At 37.3% G+C, this 20,640-nt stretch overlaps 2 protein-coding genes across 3 annotated transcripts in view; one reads left to right on the forward strand and one right to left on the reverse strand.

Moving 5' to 3' along the window:
- The window catches only part of LOC126874980 (putative fatty acyl-CoA reductase CG5065), a 672,215-nt gene that overhangs the window by 631,309 nt on the left and 20,266 nt on the right, over nt 1-20,640 (forward strand). The gene's annotated exons all lie outside the window — the stretch shown is intronic.
- Nucleotides 14,618-16,532, reverse strand: LOC126875003 (putative fatty acyl-CoA reductase CG5065). Its single transcript, XM_050637622.1, has 3 exons — nt 16,115-16,532; nt 15,767-16,021; nt 14,618-15,695 (listed from the first exon to the last, which is right to left on the reverse strand). The coding sequence occupies exons 1-3, from the start codon at nt 16,288-16,290 to the stop codon at nt 15,617-15,619; spliced, it is 510 nt and encodes a 169-aa protein (XP_050493579.1). The 5' UTR covers nt 16,291-16,532; the 3' UTR covers nt 14,618-15,616.

Raw genomic sequence — 20,640 nt, forward strand, 5'->3', positions numbered from 1 at the left:
AAACCCCCTAAATACTGGACTGCTTGATACGGCGGACCAGATTCGCAGACTGAAGAGGCACTACCCGCTAGACCTAAACGCTAGATTCATTTAGTTATCCAAGTTAAGCATATGCACTTACTTATAACACTTATAAATTATACCTATCTATAATAAGTATTAACTTATTGTAAATAAACAGCCATGTCACTGCGCCACGCCAGAAAAATTACTGAAAATTCTCAACGTGAGAATTGATTGTAATTTCAACAAATAAATAAAAAAAAAGCAACAGTATTTAAAATGTATACCAAAAGGTCTGAAACAAAAGTGTGAAAGAGAAATGATATTCCGACTAGGACGGAATATCACATAACGAGATTGCCGAAATTGTGAACAGAAGTAAGTCCACAATACATTAAATCATAAAAAAATAAATGATTCAGAGAATACTTGCAAACGAAGCTTGATCAGGTCAACGAAAGAAATTGACTGGAAGAGAGGAGAAAGTTATCATTCGCGAATTAAAAAAAAATCCTAGTACATCCGCTCGTCAACTCGCAAGTATGGTAGCTGATGTTTCATAAAGAAGTTCACCCGGAATTATATCGACGAATCTTACGAAACAATGACATCCATGGCAGAGTACCGCGAAAGAAGGCACATATTAATGCGGTAAATCATAAGAAAAGATTGACTTTTGCAAAAACCTATATTAATAAAGATAACTCATTTTGGGACAAAATCATCTTTTCGGACGAGTCAAAGTTTAACATTTTTGGCTCAGATGGTCAAAATTATGTGTGCATAAAACCAAATACGGAATTAGAAATTCGACATTTACATCAAACAGTGAAACACGGAGGTGGATCGATCATGGTGTGGGGTTGCATGGTTGCCAGTGGCACCGGAAATCTGATATTTATTGCTGGAATGCTTGATAAATATAAGTATTAAAATATATCAAAAAATAACCTCAAAGAAAGTGGCCGTGAATTAGAATTACTGGAAGTTTTCCACTTCCAACAAGATAATGATCCTAAGCATACTGCTAGAATTGTGAGAGAATGGACCGTACATAACACATCACACATGTTAATTACTCTACCACAAAGTCCAGACATATATCCGATTAAAAATTTATGGGCTGAAATCGGAAAAAGGTTAAATAAATTTTAGATAATCTTAAAGCAAGTGTTGAAAGATAAAATTGTAGAAATATGGAACTCCGTTGAGTGTAGTTTTACAAAATCATTGGTTTACAATATAGAACGTCGAGTAAAACATACTATTGCAGCTAAAGATAGTTCAACAAAATATTAATATTAAATAACTTAATAATATATGTAGAGTTCAAATACTTTTGTAAGTCACTTACAATGCGTGTTTCTAATAAATGTATCATACTCCCACCTACGTTGTTGAATCCTTTTCAAATTTTACTGACATAATCTTAAGAATTCCATCTTCCTTTTGACATCTGCCTGTCTAAGAAAATTACTTTAATATACATTATTTCGGGCATTCAAGTTTGCATATGTAAGCTACTTTAGTGCTACGAATACTTTCGTGAGCCACATATCAAATGCAAAGGTATCAGTTATCGTTATTGGTTCTTTCCTAATCCATACTAAACAATTACAGTACTTGAATCACCACAAAAATATCGATACTCGTCTGATAACGTACATAAGTTTCGATACAGATTCTTAATGTTAAAATAAGATGAAACTCGGGAACCAAAAAATTGCGCTTTGTTGCTTATACGAACGAAAGTAGGTCAGCAGCTTACCTCGTAAAAGTCGTAGCGAAGATGATTATGGCATTCGAGAACGTAAACCATCTTGCGCGATGTTTTGTAAGAAAAATCATAGATTAGACATTAAAACTGCTTACGGATTAAAATCCATAACAGCATATCGGAAAACGTCTCATTAAATTTTCGAGTAGAGAGGATTTATGTTTTCATAAGTAATTAATATATGATGAAGCATATAAACAATGTTTAATCAAAGTTGGTACACGCACCGTGATCTAATTATGGTCGCCTCGATCGCTAACACAGAACTCAGCACTTCCGCCAATTCGAGAGCATGCACGGGAGCCGCGCGAAACGATTCGATTGTGGAGTAAGTGATTTGCGCCAAGAAAACGCCCAGTGAGATCTTGTGGTCCGCGCGAGTTTGCCGATCGGATTTACGCGCAATGATATACACGATGAGGTCCTCACACTGATCAACTGAGTGCTTGGTGTTACACAGGTGCTCTAACATTTCGTTTTTCTTATCACAAAGATCGGCGAGACTGTTACTCGAACGACGCGTGAACACATAGATGATCGGAACGCAATGACGTTATCGACCGATTCCGTGAAAATGTCGTATCGAAATGGTGTAAATACACCTGCCTTCATCCTTCATTTTTACCGTAGAGGAATCATCAACAGTGCCCTTTCAATGTGAAACAGCTTAAATTCGCCTTTAGCCCTTACTGAATCAATATGGCGTCTATCCCGATTAGGAATGCGACATTTATTCCAAGCATCTTGGAAAGATATTACATCCTTCTATTACCATGTCGTGCAAGGAAAATCGTTAATCTTGGCAGTGGCATATGTACGGAATTCGGAGCGTTCCGTCCCTTTATAACTCGGACAGCACAACTGCCTTTTTTGGAAAAGTCCGAATTTCCTACCTCCCAAGTTGTAAACCTTACGGTGCGGACCTCACCAAGAGGATAATAAGCACCCTAAGTGCCCGAAGGATCCGCTCAAAAATAAACATCAGGTATCAATCAGCATCATCAGAGAATATGCGTCCACGAGGTTACACAATTACAAGATTGAAAGGAACAGATCCCCATTCCATACAATCCATGGTGACAAGGAAAAGCCGGGGCGCGAGAGTTAATATATAAGGACCAGGCGAACCTCCTTGAGGCAGTCTTAAAATAGTCCTCATCAAAGCGTCATAAACTCCGTGTTATACTAAACCGTATTAAATAAACATCTTCATTCTTCTGTATCTTAACTTGCTAGTGACTTTCTTCGTGTATACTAAAGAATGCATATAATTAAACTAAACATACTATTACTCGGAATCTTTAATTTACCTCCACCTTGAGCGTTAATCTCGTTCAAGGTTCGCGATAGCAGCAGATCAGTTGCAACCTGACTGATCGCCAATTAGTTGAGAATTCGCAGCACACTCTGATCACACTCTTTTTCCTAGTCCACTTTCCCCGTTCCCGGTTTTCACGCAGTCTATACTACATTAGTCAGTTCGAACTCCAACACTATTTCAATGTCCTACTCTGTATATTCAATATACTGCTCACATGGTGCTCACTTGGATCAATTGCCACATCTACGCAGAAATTTGTTACCTTCTAAAGAACCACGGTCGAATATACAAAATAATATACGATATAAAGAACATAGTTTGTTTTCATTACCCCTTGCCGATGGCATTTCTCGCCTACGCAAATAAATTAAAAAATGTTTGCGATTTGTTTGATGCTCGTACGATTGCAGGATGCAATATCTCCTTAAATATGTGTATTCACTTAATAAACATAGAATCTAATTCTACTGCAGCACAAACTTAATTAGTTCTCATATTTCTACACGCCTAATACTACTGCACTTCTACGTCATAAATGTTATACCTTTTCTAACGTTAACTACATGATATGTGTATGTGAAGGTTAAAGATATAAATATACGTATTAAATTTTTTCGTTATTATCATTCATATATTAATGAGGAAGTAAAAAACAAAACAGAGTCTAGAACAGAATAATTTATCCTGTATTTGTAAGTATAAGTTGGTATACGTAACGACATTTTATAGCATAATTATCATACTGTATGTAGTAAAGTAACGTACGGAAATCGTTCTCCAGCTGAAAACATTTTTCTAATATTGTTGAACTATAGGAACGAAAATGGAATATATAATAAATAATGGATTATAAAATGAAGAATGACGTATGGCGTTGCTTACGCAAACAAATTAGAAAAATTTGCAGCTTTTTAATGATATTCTGTAAATGTTCGGAAGCAAGGCTGCACGGCCGATTTTGCTGATATTTAAATTTATTATAAAACTCAACATTCCGGGCAACATTTTCCTATACATATAACCGCCACTCGGCCTTAGGTTCCGAGATATTTAGAAATAATTGCTGCTACTATTACTTTGAATCTTACCTGCACCCGCATGCCCATGGCAACGTTGTAGCTGCATAGTGCGTCTGCTTATTTACTGCTTCTATAAACACATCACGGCGATCAGCATTCTCTATAACGCACAAGCATTTCAATATTTATTTCTTTCTTTTACTAACCTAAAACTACTTCGAAAATGAAAAACGATCTCTTAAACATATATGTATTTTTGACCAATCGCGGGGAGACGTAATAGCGAGGAGAGACGTCAAAGGGAGTCGTAAATTCCCGTTACGATTATGATAATGGACACCACGAGTTGATCGATCCCCTGATTTCCGTTAAGATAATAGGAGTGATTCATTTAGTATAACACTGTGATTCACAGAATTATAAGTTATATATTTTCAACACTTAAGTTACACTGTTGAGTAGGTATAAATCGTAGATAACAACTTGTCGCACGAAGATGAGATAGATATGCACACTAGAGCAAGGCTCTTATAATTGAATTTAATATGTTAGTGGACATGGCACTAGAGGATGCTGAATAGAGGAAGTGAATGTTCGATATTCCTGAGAACCAACTTAGATAGTTGATGTGAATTATACTCCTCTAGCGTTGTGCTTAGACTTAGATGTTAGGCGTTAGATTTTTGTGCTGACTTGTCTTTCTTATGTTAATACGGAAGAAAGTTCGGTGTGGGTGTGCTCCTTTGCATGAAGCACGCGGATTCGTTGTTCACACTTTTCGTTAAGAAAAGTGAAGGTAACGGTTCGCGATGTCGACTGGTTATGACCCATGCTGATGCTTGAAGGGATGAGTAGGAAGCCTACAAATGTGATTCGTGTGTGAACTTGTTCATGGGGAAAACCAGCCTGTTTTATTAGATAGCTATTCGGTTTTTCCTAATAGGTGCGTACGCGCTTTCTCCGTGTTTTTAAGTGCGCCTAATAAACCCAAGGACCTCTCTAAAAACCAGATGTGCGTCGAAAATACTTTTAGGCTTAAGAAATTCCGCAGGACAAATGGATTGACTGAAGACACATGTTGATACAATACAGTGAAAAGTGAAAAGTTATGGTGGGTCCTTAGGTTTATTGAGGGTCGGAATGACGCTGCGCAGGTCGTTGGCTGTCCGGTCGCGAGGGATGGAGTGCAGATGTTTTAGGCGACGTAACAATATAGATCTGGCATGTGCTGGCAACCGCTATTGAAACATGTAGGTCGAAGAAGGGTCAGGAATAAGGTTGGGGGCGTTCGATGAATCTTCATTGGAATCGGCCATCGTCGTGTTATAACGAAGTTACGGTCTGTTAATACGAGTATGGATGCTACCTGCTCGACAATCAACCGCGGCGGTTGGACACTCGCGATATTAGTGATGTTGGTCTTAGGTCTAATAACGAATCCGCCGTCAACGGGATGATAGATGTACGTGCTCACAAAAATCTAAGTCGGACTCTTTGCGAAAACGTGGATTATCCACAGAGTGTATAGACTCTAAGTGACTCGCTAATACGACCTCACGAGAGAAAGACCTTCCGTCGCGATGATGCTACAGAGGAAAACTATGATGGGGTGTGTCTGAGGACACGAAATCATCGGATTCGTCGAGGATACCCTTCGTTCAGAAGGTGAGGGAATTTGGCGTTGCTGCTAATTGGTCAATCTTCATATCGGTGGTTAGAAAAAGATATTAGCCGCCTTCGAGGGAAAGTTGCTAGTGGGAGACGCCGTTCGTTGAAAAATAGGTCTCTCCTATCTTCCCGTAGCTGGGACAAAGACTGTTTGTTTGAAGGACTTTAGTCAACTAAATCCTAAGATTTATGATGGGCCCTCAGGCTAGCTGAACATGTACTGCGGAGACGCATCGACATCTGGCAATCATCTTACTCGAAGAATAGGGTCTGCGTGTGGCGAGCTACGGGACAGAGACCGTTGGAATGTTTACTGTCGAGTGTTACAACTATTTCCTTTTTAAGGAGAGCTATAGAATTATTCCATGCCTTTGTTAGACAAAGCGTTCATCCCGTGACCGCGGCTACGTTCGGCGACTGACTGTCGCCTCGAGCCCAAGCTCATTATCACAACTCGCGAACAATTACAATCGGATTGAATAACTACAATTGTTTAATTACAGCTATAGTAGACTCTAGGTTACGATGTTGCGGGATTAATCAAAATTCCAAAGGCAAAGATATATATATATCGAGGGCCCGTTATAAATCTTAAGATTTAGTCAACTAAAGTCCTTCAAACAAACAAACGGTCTTTGTCCCAACTACGGGAAAATAAGGGAGATCCATTTTCAACGAGCGGCGTCTCCCACTAGCAACTTTCCCTCGAGGGCGGCTAGCATCCTTTTCTAACCACCGATATGGAGATTGACCAATTAGCAGCAACGCCAATTTCCCTTACTTTCTGAACGAAGGCTTTTCTCGACGAATCCGATGATCTCGTATCCTTAGACACACCCCATTATAGTTTTCCTCTGTGGCATCATCGGCACGGGAAAGGCATTCTCGCTCGCGATCTCATTGATGAAAGGAGTAACTCTTTACGATCAGTGAATATTACGCGTCCGACTTAGATTTTGTGAGTACGTTCATCTATCATCCCGTCGACCGCGGATTCGTTATTGAACCTAGGATCATTGTCATTAGTTTCTCGAGTACCTAACTACCGCGGTTACTTGTCCGGTTCTATAATAATCGTATTTGCACTAGTCAATGTCTTCTCTATTGCATAACGACAACGTGTAACCCAAACGAAAATTCGTTTCACGCCCCTAACCCTAATTCTAATGTAAACCCGACATATATATATATATATATACAATGACAGATATAATACATAACAGTATATACATACATACGTACATAACAAAATTACAGGATATATGGAAATTATAATAAAAATATTCATATAATGTATGACATATAACATGTAGAAACGTTATGTTCTGGTTGATTTCATTAACCGCTTTTCTCATATACATTATCACATTCATCAGTTTGCTGTGGCAATCAAATTTCAACCAGGTAATTTGAAATACAGTAGAGCCTGCCGTATCAAAACTAACAGGGGAACAAAACTTTCAGGGGAACAAAACAATCACTTTTATATAAAATTTCATTTATTCAAATACAAAATTGATTGATAGTTCCGTTAAATATCCAACACCATGTATATTGGTTAATTCTATTGCATTTACACTACTTTCGAGTTTTTGTTTTGTTTTGTTTCGATAGCTAGAGCACTATTAGTTTCATACTAAAGTCTTATATTCAGAATTCACTGAACCGAATAAAGGAAAGAATAGCGATCAATTTATGGAATGCGATCGTTAGTAAACTTTCATGTACGGTGCAGAAGAAAATGTCATTTCATTGAAAATAAAAATTACTGAACGAAATATAAGAAAGGACCCGATATTTATTAGAATGCCAACAATTTAACTGTTATTCGCTGATAATTCTGGCAACTGACTATAATGAGGTGATTTAGTAGGCCGTGTAGAGTGCCAAAGAAATATTAGGCATATTGCTTAACGGTATATCATTAACTCGTTTAATGACTTCCTTATAAGTCTCGACACGCGACTTGTACGGGCGATAATTTATTCATGATTCTTGTTTCCGACTTTTTAAGCATTACTCTCGATTTCGACTGACCAGTCTCGCTTCTCGGTCACAACTCAACTATCCTCTTGATCCATTTTGTTTCTTTTTTATCGCTTTTCATTATCCCCACTACGCACGCGTTCCAACTTTTCGGCGGAAAGATCGTAGAGATATCGATGTCTCATTAGGCCTGTCGGCACATACGCTTCGTCGCGACCTTTTTTTCCTTTTTTTTTTATTTATTTATTTAAATTTTACAATTTGTCCAGTAGGACATTTGGTAAAATATTATACCTTAGTGGTATAATAACATAACATGTGGATGGATACCCCAGCGGGATTCTATCTTCCAAGTTGTTTATTTTATTTTTATTGTGAGGTTTGCGGGATGCTTCTTCTTCAGTCTTCTTTCTATTATGGTTTTATTCGTTTCAGCAACCAGCTGGTTTGGGTGTGTTACAAGTCTTTCTTTATACTTTTTTGCATATCTAGCGATTTCCTCTTTGACTGTTGGAATTTTTAAATCTTTTCGTAAGTCTTCATTTCTGACGTACCATGGAGCATTAACTATTGTCCTTAAAATTTTTGCTTGCTCTGTTTCTACTTTATTTATGTGACTCATTGCTGCCGTCCCCCATAGTGGGACTCCGTATATCGAGATTGGTTTGAGTATTGTTTTGTATATACTTAGTTTGTTCATTATGCTTAATTTAAATTTTCTATTGGTTAACCAGTACATCTGCTTCCTTTTTTTTCACGTATCCTGTTTATTATTGATTGTATGTGATGTAAGGTGTCCATGTAAGGTGTATGTCTAAATGTATTAATAGATATTTGATTTGCTTTGTTTGTCCTATGCGGGCGCCGTTCAGTTGGATATCTGGTGTTTTTCCTTTTCTAAGTGTAAATGGTATCTGATTGCACTTACTGGTGTTCGCTTTTATTTGCTTGTTTTGCAGCCGCTTTTCTATTTTTGTGATATGTTCTTGTAGTAGTGTAACTGCTGTTGCAGGATCAGTGTGCCTGACTAGTACAGCTGTGTCATCCGTGAATGTCAGTATTTTCCTGTTGTTAGTTGTTGGTATGTTGGCCGTGTATAATGTGTATAGAATTGGTCCTAGGACGCTTCCTTGCGGAACTCCTGCCTTGATTTCTTTAGCTTCCGAGTGCGTGTTTTTGATTTTTACTATGAAGCTTCTGCTGCTTAGGTATGATTTGATTAGTTGGTATATCTGCCCCGGGAACTGTTTCCTGATTGATTGTAGTAGGCTAGTGTGGTTTATTTTATCGAATACTTTTTCGATGTCCACAAAGAGTGCCGTGCAGTATTGTTTTGTTTCCAGCGCCTGTAGGATTTCATTGACGAGTCTGTGCGTTTGTTCTATTGTGGAGTGTTTGTTTCTGAATCCGAATTGGTGATCCGGTATTAGTTGATTCTTCTCTATTCTTGGTTTTATCCGGTCGTAGATTATTTTCTCTAGTATCTTAGAGAACACCGGAAGTAGTGAGATTGGTCGGTAGGACTTGGTTTCGTGTGGGTCCTTGCCTGGTTTGGGTATCATTATGATTTGTGCCAGTTTCCAAGCTTTTGGAAAGTATTGTATTCTTAGTATTGCGTTTACTATTATTGTGATTTCTCTCATCGCTTTTGGCGGCAGGTTTTTCAAGATTTTGCCGTTAATTAGGTCCACTCCTGGTTCTTTATTGTTTTTTGCATTCTCAATTATGTTTCTGATTTCTTGTGCTGTTGCTTTGTGTATGGTGTAGTGATTGTCAGTTGGTGTACTAGTAGTTAGCGCATCCTCGTCCGTATAACTATTGTGGTTGCTATTGTTGATTTTATGTGGGGTAAATGTGTTGCACAGGTGGTTGGAAAATTCTTCAGCTTGCTCTTCGTTGCTTCTTGCCCATGTGTTGTCTGCTCTTCTGAATGCTGGTACCATTTTTATTGTCTTCTTTATTTTTTTTGTGGCTTTCCATAGGGAGTAGTTGTAGTTTTCGTGAGGAGATAGTGACTCGATGAACTTTGTGAACTCGTTGTTGTTGTGCTCTTTTATTTTGTTTTTATTTCTCTTGTGAGTTTGTTTAGGTGTTTTGTGTTTTCTTTTGTTCTGTGTTTTTGCCATTTTGCTTTCGCTTTTCTTTTTTCTCTAATTTTTTCGAGGATGTCTAGTTGAACTGTTTTTGTTTGTCTGTTGGTTGTTCCAGGTATGGTGGTTGCCCTTGCTGCTTTTTGGATAGTTTCTGTGAGTGTTGTTACTGCTTGATCGATGTGTTCAGATGTTTTCAGTGGGATGTTGCAGCTGATTTTGCTCTCTATTATTTCTTTGAATGTTTGCCATTTGGTGGTTTTATTGCATAGCTTTTCTGTGCTGCTGTAAAGTATTGGTTTGTTTCTGTATGTAATTATTATGGGCGTATGGTCGGAGGTAAGCTCGAGGCTATGTTTAGTTTATTTGCGTTTAGTCCCTTTGTAACTGCAAAGTGTAGCAGGTCAGGTATTTTGCTCAGGTCTGTCGGCCAGTATGTCGGTCTTCCTGTGGATAATATATTGAGGTTGTTATTTCTAATGTATTTTCCCAACGTTCTGCCTCGAGGTGTGGTAATTCTTGATCCCTATAGTGTGTGCTTTGAGTTATAGTCTCCCGCTGCAATATACTTGTCACCTAAGTGTCGGAAGTAGTCTTCCCACATTTGCGTTGTGATTTTGTGTCGCGGCGGTACCTATACTGCTGACAACTGCAGTTGGTTGCTGTTAATCTGTACGGTAACGATAATTGTTTGTATATGTTCCTTACTGACCTGGCTGTGTAGGTGATGTTTAATATCCTTTTTTATTATTACTGCCGTTCCTCCGTGCGCTTCCCTGAGGGATGCTTGGTGTCGTATATGATGTAGTGCGGTATTTTTATGTAGCTTTTTATTGTGAGGTGTGTTTCTGAGACGAGTAGTATATCGATGTTATTGCTGTACAGGAATGTTTTAGTTTCTAGGGCCCTTTGATGTAAGCCGTTAGAGTTCCAGGCTGCTATTTTAAGCGTGTCTATTTTTATTTTTTGCTCATCATATTAGTAAGTAATTGTAACATGACTGTTATCTGCTGTGTTTGCTGTCTGAGGAGTTCGTTTTGTTCGCTTATCATTTTTGTGAGTATTTCGGTGTTTTTTATGGAATGTTTTATTAACTCTTTGATTTCTGTAGTGTCGTTGCTGTGGTTGTTCTGTTCTTGATTGTCTAACGGTGACGACCGGTTGACTACTTGCGCGTAGCTTCGGTTTCTAGCGGTGTTGGTGTTAGTGTGGTTATTGTTCCTTGCGTGCTGTGTTTTTGGTGTTGACGTAGGTTCTGTGTTGTCCTGTTACGAAGCGGCGGAAAAAGTTTTCCTTGAAGTTGCTTTCTTACTAGACAGCCTTTGGAACTCGCTGGGTGATTTCCACCGCAATTGTAGCATTTTACGTCGTTTATTTTTCCCGTGTGTGGGCAGTTCGCTGTTAGGTGCTTTTCTGCTCATTTGACACACGCCAAGTTTCTGTTGCAGTAATTTTTAGTGTGTCCATATTGTTGAGACCTCATGCATTGTGGTATGTCTTTTTTTGCCTAGGTGGCTCGACTGTGATTAGTGTGTTTAAAATTTTTTTTAATATCGAGAATTTCCTTGTTTTTATTTTTAGGTTCTAATTCTATTAAGAATAGCGGTAGTGGTTGCTTCGTATCGTACCTTGTAATATTGTTTATAGTTCTTGTTTGGTGGCCCATCTTTGCTAATTCGTCACTTAGTTTTTTTGTGTTAATTTTTGGGTGCAGTCCACTTATAACTACTTTGTAGCTCCTTTCCGTTTTGAGCTGGTACGTGTGGTATATGGCATTTTTTCCTCTTAATTCTTTTATAACTTTTCTGTAATTTTCTGGTGTGTTTGTTTGGATTTTTATTTGTTCTAGTTTTGTTTGTTTTATTGTGTAACTATCCTTTCCAACAATGTTGTTAAGTTGATCGATAAGCGGGTCTATTATTTGCGCCTCAACAAATATTGGTGGTGGTTTTGTGATGTGTGTTGATTAGGTTGTGGTGTTGCTTGTTGGGTCGTCGTCTGATTCTTCTGTTAGCGAGCTGAAGAAATTTCTTAGCGGTAATTCTTGCAGCCATCGCTGGTGTTCCATATCTGGGTTGGCTGTTATTTTTCTTTTTTTGTTATAGCTGGCTACCTTCCAGCTTTCGTCCTGTTGAGTTGTTGCTTTGTTGTTTTCCATGTCAACTTCTATTGTGGCTGAGCAGTCCTGTCCTCGGTTTGCTGGTTGACGTGTTTTTAATGTATCTGTTGTTTTGTGCATGTAATATTGTTCTTGTTTGTTTATAATTCTTATCGGTGGAATATTTTCCATAGTTGGTTTGCTAGTCTTCTTGATATAGGACACGGGTTTCCACCGTTTGGCTATAGGCGTAACCGTTCGTTGTTTTCTCTTCCCCACTTGCCGCACTTTCTCCGGAGCGCTGTTTCACACGCCCATTTAGCTCGGCTGCTCGGGCAGAACTGCGCGATAAGTTGACGTCGAGGGAAGCACCCGTAAACTGGGACTGACAATTATAATATAATCTTTGTTTTCGTCGATTCTACATAAATAGAGTCATCAAGCATGTGGTATGCATCTGACAAAACCCCTTTATCATCTGAACATGAACCATTAAAACCACAAAGTTTTTAGAACGAATACTCTACTCTTTCAATTATAAGACTATAAAAGCCATTTCCAATCTCCAGAAACCAATTCTTCTTGTATTATTCCTCGAAGAGTGAAATTTATTTTATTTTGCGGAATAATTACAATCCTTAACACTTTACAATTAAAATACTGATATTTTCTACAAAGTTAAGCGAAATTTATCCTACGTAGTAAACACTTTCGAACTACCTTTGAGATATCAAAACTTATTTAAAAAAGAAAGACGAAAATCTCCGTAAGATTTATGACGTGGCACATGCATGGCCGTAAAAATTGTAAACATTCTCGTCGAATATGATGTTCTATGATTTTACTTGATTATAATTCATAGCGGTTTACATCAAACGATTCATGATAGTTATTTACTATTTCTTTTTCTACAGGCAAAGGTGAAGAACAGGCGGCCGCCGCGGGGGTTCGAACTTTACATTTTCTTATATAGGATGCTCCGGAAGGTCATTAAAAACGAAATGTATGTCTTTGAAACTTGCGAGAAGTTGGATGTCATTGCTAAAATGTACGGAGGTACGAAAAGCAGGTTTTTCGCATATGGAAAGAAATATAATGGTTTTACAGAAAAATGTTTAGATTTACAAATGTGGACTTTGGAAAGTCTACAAAATAATAAATAAAAGGATAGTGTTACATCCTGTGACTCTCTACACGAACCAGGCCCCACGCCGCGGGCAAGATGTCTGCCAGATGTCTACACACCCTTATTGCATACCCTCAATAATTTTAAGGACCTACCATAAATCTTAGCATTTGCATAGTTCAGGTCCTTCAGACCAAACAAGTATCTTTTCACTTCAAGTGTTACTTAAATTTATGGTCCACTCCGTGAAGGTACGGGAAATTTGGTTTTTCTCACGTACGGTGTCTCCCGCTAGCAATTTTCTCTTGGGGGAGACTAGAATCCTTCCTTGTCCACCAACCTTTTTCTTATCCAATTAGAAGTAACGACTATTGCCCTCGCTTTCCTAGCCAAAATTACAATCCACCAACCCAATGGTTCCGTGCGCTAGACACATCCATCAATAGCTTTCCTCCACCACATTATCAAATCAACTGATTTTCCATCTCTAGATAAGTCAACATCTCTTGAATGCTTTTCCACCCTTAGATCCGTCATCTATTTAACTTATATCCATATGCACCGTGCGTAAATGTCTATGTCTATAAAGTTGTTGGAATAATGTGTATATTATAACCTGTTACTTCAGTGTTATAATCAGTTCAACCACTTCTATTACCCTAAACGAAACAGGGGATCGAACACTACGTGGCGTCGATTATCCAATCGTAACGGGAATTTACGACTTCCGTTGGCACACTTCCTGGCGAACGCGTCTCTCCGCGGGCGGTCGAACAGATAGAAATCATTAAACTGTCTTTTCTCACCCCTTTGTTATTCGACATTCGTAATGATAAAAGAAGCGCGCCAACGAATTCGTGCTAACGCATTTCGAAATTTCGTGAAACTGTTCGCCTAGAAATTATGTAAATTACTACTTGGTTACGTGATAAGCTGACTGTAAGCGGTACTATTAAGTACTATATCAAGAAGAATCTCGACAGGAGAAGTCGGAATACAACGATAAATACAAGAATATTATTATTCAACACGTATATATCACATGGTGACCCCTTATATATGTAACCAGTGTCGAGAAGACACGTTCTTTCTATCAAAAATAGATTCTTAATAATTTTATAACGAACAACGAGCGAAGGCTAATACATGATGAATGAATGATAACCTCGACAACATAGGTGAATGACAAGGTTATTGGACGTGAGTGCCCCGAACATCAATTCCTACGTATACTATTTGCGACTTGTTATGTAAAGTAACATTTCGTCCAGTTCTTACTGTCACGTCTGTTTCCTATTTCGTCGATGGTGTTATATATTTTAACGCCGACTGCTCAAAGAACTACAAGGTTTGTGAACAAACAATTCAGAAACGAAAGTGGGCATTTAGAACTATCTTATTGTAAAAGATATTTATTTTCTATCATCATTTTTTAAATCTCAAAGGAATTTTCAATGATGAATTATTGTTGTTATAGTATAATTATCTCTTAACTTTTGTTTGGTGGAAAAAGAAAGAAATTTTAATCATTATACGGAATAATATTTATTTTCAGTGAACAGATTTAATATAGAAATTATTAGTAGTAAATATTGTAATATCGGAATATATTAAAGGTGTAATTTTGTCCGATTAATTATAATTTATTAATAATGGATTGAAAATACAGATATTAGTGAGACAGAGAAACGATGTTTGATTAACAGGAAAACTAAATGCAACGCTCGTATTTACATCAAATAACTTGACAACTATTTGATAACTCTCTCTCTCTCTCTCTCTCTCTCTCTCTCTCTCACTAGCAACTCTAACACTCGACAACACTCGCAACTCAATTCTACCGACTCTATGCTTCGACGTCTCGATCAACTCTGACCCTCGCCAATGCATTCCTGCTCGGTCGTGCTCGCTCTTGCTCTCGTCTTCTCTCACACGCACGCGCGCGCGCGCGCACGCACACACACACACACACACACACACACACTTTTCGGCTCACATACTCTGGCCTCTCGATTGCCACTCCTTGAAATATGAAACCGTACTTCTGTTTTGACGCTGCTTATCTTTTCTCGCGTCACTGTTACTAGGCGCTCTTGGATGTAAACAAACCACAAAAAGACGACGTACACGATGTTTTCTAATTTCAGCCGATCTCCAATCAAAGCTATTCTACGATATTACAATAATACAATTTTTCTCTATATAAATTATTTTGTTGTTTAGCATAACGTAAAGACATGCCGCAGAATTTTTATGTAGAAATCATCTTTAAACAAACACTTAAAGGTGATGTATTAACGTTCGCAGATGTTATTGTACTAGAAACATCGAGGAGTAAAGGTATTGTCATGTATGATAAATCAGAAACCGTGTGTATATAAATACATACATCCTTATTAAGCAATGTCATAAATGAATTCATTTAGAAATGAAACGAGTGGAAAGACAAAATGAAAGGAATGATGAATCCCTCATTTATAAAATTCTATTCATATTGTTCTTGGTTCGAAGAGAAAACAGTAAAATAGTCAGTACACTAAACATAGTATTATCCTTAGCAAAATTATTATACCGGATGTTTTGGTGATCTGATGTACCCAGTACAACCTGAAATAACCGAAAATATATGTATTTATAAAAGTTCCTATTTTTTTATACGAAGATACCTTTATACTCACTTTGATAATCGTTGTCGGGCTGTTGACTTAAACTCTTGTTTTAGAATAAATTTCCTAATTCCCATCAGGTAAGTTGCAACGTACTTCTCCCAATTCATATCCCGTAAATCTAGTTTGACCATATCGCTGTCATTCAATATTTTCACCTTCCTGGCCAAGTCGGAACAGTTATCCTGTTGAAAAGTCCATTCGTTCAAGGTGAAATGCACTACCGATGTGAACAGTTTGTTGCCATTTTTTAGAAGTTTCATCATTCTAAAATATTATTTTTAATTATTATTGTAGATGAACACAAAGATTGTCCCAGAAAGATTGTCCTCGTTATTCAAGGATCGATAGAATACTCACATTGGTTTACTACCTCGGAGTCTTAAAAAGATATCTATGATGAACGCAGGCAAAATATACGGAATTACACTCAGAACGTTGTAAATATATCTATTAGTTATTATTGAACAACCCGGGTACCATAGCGTATCGTTCATCGGCGTTTCTATGCCACATTTCACCACGGCATCTTTCATCTGACCCCATCTTGCGAATTGAAATAATTACATTTGTACAATTAATCGAATTACGCTTAAAGTAAAGTTTATTACTATCCGAGTATCTCAGGAAATATTATGCAATTAAATAAGTATTACATTACATCACTATCTTCCTAAATTATCGTATTGTGATCACAAATGGACTTTTATTTTCTACGTTTGTTTGCGCATTGTCTACATTCCTTAAATAAACTGAATTTTTTGGAATACTGTAACAATCAAATTACATTAGTTGAAATATATTCGTAAGAAATATTACTTAAAAGGGTATGCATTGCTGGTGCAGTTGTAAACTTTAACTTCATGATCGGGATGTAGCGTGACATGCCATGCAGTACATATTATCGTGTCGACTACGAAATCGACAGGCACTACATCCAATCTTGCATCTCTCCTACCTCGTATCGCTGTTGCACATCCTTTACTTACTAGCAGAATGACACCTGGTAACATTCAATTGGTTTAGAAATTATTTGTGATTTTCGATTATCAGATATGTAGCACTAAATAGATTGGAATGAATTCTCATAATTGTGAACAACAACAAACTTGAACTATAATAAGTATGATCTGGTGGAAATCCTCTCATTTTAGATTAACAATAGATTAACTACACTTTTCCGAAATGTGACGAGTATTGAACAATTGTCATTGAGAAATATTTATAAAAATACCTGTTAATGCAGAAATATTGTGTATCCAACCAGGACATGGTTCTTCCAAAGAGGCACCAACTATGCTTGGCCTCACTATCGCAACTGGCAGATCTTTGCACTTGCTTGCTACAACCTGCTCTGCCAAATTCTTACTGAATGTATATGTGTTTGGATAAGTTTTTAAAATCCTCTTTTCCATTACGTTGATCGACGTTTTGTCGAATTTGTCACATATATCTATCACGTCTGAAGGTTTCAAGCTCGTGCTGCAAAGTCAATAACAAATGAAAATATTCTTCGAACTATAATTACAAATATAATATTCGTAAACCGTGGAACAACGTTTTCATATATCTTATTCTTACGTATAAACTTTTTCCTCAATCTCATGTAGATTCGCATTACTAAAAGCTGTGCTGACGTGGACGAAGCTAATCGGATGCTTTAGTTCGCTCCAAAGCTCGATGACACGGGCGGTACCTTTTGTATTCACATTAACAGCCACGTGTAACGGTTCGTTGAATCTCACAGTGGCCGCGGAGTGAAACACTATGTTTACTTTCTCTAACAACAGATTTCTATCTTCTCGCGAAAGACCTAAATCTGGCAGACTCACGTCACCTTTCACGGGGTAAACTTTGCTCAAAACTGAGGGATGTTTCGCTTTAATGTTATCGTAAATCTGAAAACGAGAATTCCAGAAATGACAGTCAATCAATTTGGCTCCTGACAGGCTTAAACATTGAAGGAATCAAGTATTATATACGAACGGGATCATCTGTGAGCTTCTTAAATCGTTGTTCTATCGTTTCGTTAGTTTTTGGGCGAATTAGTATAAAAATGGCAGCGATGCGTGGACACACGCGCATCAGTTTTTCCAGTAGACCTATTCCCACGAATCCGGTTGCTCCAGTCACAAGGATCCCACTACCAGAGTAGAATTCCTCGAGCGAATTCGTCTTATTCAATCCTTCATTGGTCCCATTTTCATTCGTTTCTTTATTGATTATATCCATGTTTCAGGATCTTCACACTTTCAGTTCCAATATTTACCATAGACTGGCATTCCCGACAGACAGTAAGTGGAAACGTTTTGTAAATAATATACCATATTAGTTATAATTGAGATTTTGTTATATATTACCTTCTAAAGAAATCTACGTAATTCAACAATTATGGTTTCCTTATGCATGAATCAAGTAATTGCGTTAAGTTAACGATCCAGTGTAATGTACAAATATATTTCTATGTGGGGATGTCGTTCATCAAATAAAGAGAAAAGTTAAAAGAGCTATGCGACGCTGCAAATACAATTTTTCATGCGGCTGTACATTAATTTGTATTATTGCATATTACTCCATAAAACGATATCTTAGTTGATGCTTTATTAATACTTAATCTTTATGTAGTTTTGTTTCACGTCTGCATTTTTTATTTTATGTGTATGTTTGTGAGTATTATAATATACCGTGATCAGAATTTGTGTGGAAAATGTGTGTGGTTCATGGGATACAGTATTCGCCCACATTTAGTAGCACCATGAGAATATGTAGTACGTGTGATTTTTCTGTCACAACCCGTGAATGCGTGCGTATTTGAAATCTGTGTAAACATATTTTATATGTGCTCTGTATTCATTATTTCTTCAGGAAGACAAAAAGAGGAAAATTTCCGATATGCTGTTATAGATTTCAATGAGTAAACAGGTTTAATCTATAATCGATGATTTTTTTTAGAAAATGTTGCGCAAGATGGTTTACGTCACCGAACGCCATGGTCTTCTCCTTTACGACTTGCACGAGGTAAGCTGTTGCGAACCTATCGTTCGTGTAAAAAAGAGCGCGGTTTTTATATTCTCTATTTTCATCTTATTTTAACTTCAGGAATGTACAATATTTTTATATTGTTATGATTGTGTATATTACATTGCATTACGTTCTACGTTATTTAGTTTTTGTAATTAGTTTTCTGCTTGAACTTTACAATATCAAGCCTTTTGTTTCAGAAGTTGCTGTTTTATAGAAATTTGATACGTTAAATATTGTACACACATATATATAGTATACGAGTGAAGAAAATTATTATTATTAAGTAATAACTAATAACAATTTATAAAAGCATTGAAAATAAAGCCTTTTTAATACTTGAATGTCTATGAAAGGATGTTTACGTTGTAATCCGAAGGGATATTCTGTCGCATGTAAATAATTAACAACTATATTTATAAAGAAAGTGATAAATAAAATAGGGTAAATATATGATATCACAATGTAGGATATTTTACTTGAACTTAATAACATAATTGCGTAATACATAATCTCCCCACTACCATTTCATAGTTTCTTTTATATAGAATCAATATTACATATGTATATTTCAGTTCATTTGCGTTTGTTTCAATTTAATTTACTACAAACATTTACTATTTAAATTATAAAATGACTAAAATATCTCACATGATTAATATAGTCACCGCGGAGCGTATTTCCTCCTTTCATAAACCCGAAAAGTCGAAGTAAGTTCTAACAATAACTTGTGAAAAACGATACTAAACTCAATATTTGCCAAAAAATAGCCAGTGTCTCATGCAACTATGACACGGAGGCGAATGTTCCGATTACCTCTACTGACTGATTGTAAATTATTGAAAAATCACAATAACGAACCATTTTACTGCGTAAAATGTAAAATACAAAATAAAAATTTCAGAATTCAAAAACTTCATTTAAACTATTGTAGTAATTAATAACTCGATGATAGTTTTGATCTATATGACATCGGTAATGATGAATGACAGCTAATGGCAGACACAATTGAATACAGAATAACAAGAAATCGTCTGTTACCTGCTACTGTTTCCCAGACACGTCTTTCACTGTACTGTAACGATATTCGATGTGTCGCTATTCTAGATACTTGTACTTTTAATAACGTCACCCTACCACTGAAACTGGGTAATGTTATGCGTTGCTGATTCGAATAATATATTCATCTCGAAAACCTTTCGTGTTCATGAAAGTGTAAACAACACACCGGGCCGACTAAATTAAACATGCGAGATATTTTAGTCATTTTACGTTTGAAATAGCAATGACTCCTTGCATTTAGTAAAATAAACTGAAACATAGGCAAATAAACTAAAGTATTTATAAGTAATATTATGTAATGGAGAGATTATGCATTTTCGCAATTATTTTATATATTATACTTTGTATACTTTTTTTTTATACGCGGAGAAATCCTCATGGACACTCCGCTGCTGCAGTAATCGCGTAACAGCAGAGTAGTGTCGGACTCCTACCGACTAAAACTCCATGATAGCCATCTTACGCGTGTGACAGGGGTGCTCCAGGAACCTCTTATGAATTAACTTCTGTTGCACCCCTTTCTCGCGTCCTCTTGTTCGAGCCAATCCTAGTACCTCCTGACTATTGAATTGGAGTTAGGGGGGAGGGGGGGGGGGGTCATTGCCCCTAGCGATGTCGCTCCTTCCAGGCGTGGTCCGTTGGGACGCCGGTGGAGCGGCTCTAGGTCGTCTGACTGCCATCCTTCTCCATCGTCTTATCCTGCAAGGGTGAGAGATTTTCATTCTCTCCTTTTCCGCTCACTCCTTTGCGAGCATAACTCGCTCACAGAAGAGGCGGACGGCCTCGTATTTCTGTGACCCTCT

This window comes from Bombus huntii, chromosome 17, assembly GCF_024542735.1.
Source record: "Bombus huntii isolate Logan2020A chromosome 17, iyBomHunt1.1, whole genome shotgun sequence".
NCBI lineage: Eukaryota > Metazoa > Arthropoda > Insecta > Hymenoptera > Apidae > Bombus > Bombus huntii.

What these genes read in the sequence shown, in the direction of transcription:
- LOC126875003 (XM_050637622.1), bottom strand. Translation starts at nt 16,290, where the DNA reads ATGAAAGATGCCGTGGTGAAATGTGGCATAGAAACGCCGATGAACGAT. An exon ending in CTCCGAGGTAGTAAACCAAT is followed by an intron (nt 16,022 to 16,114) that starts GTGAGTATTCTA and finishes ATAATATTTTAG; the next exon opens with AATGATGAAACTTCTAAAAA. An exon ending in GCCCGACAACGATTATCAAA is followed by an intron (nt 15,696 to 15,766) that starts GTGAGTATAAAG and finishes CGGTTATTTCAG; the next exon opens with GTTGTACTGGGTACATCAGA.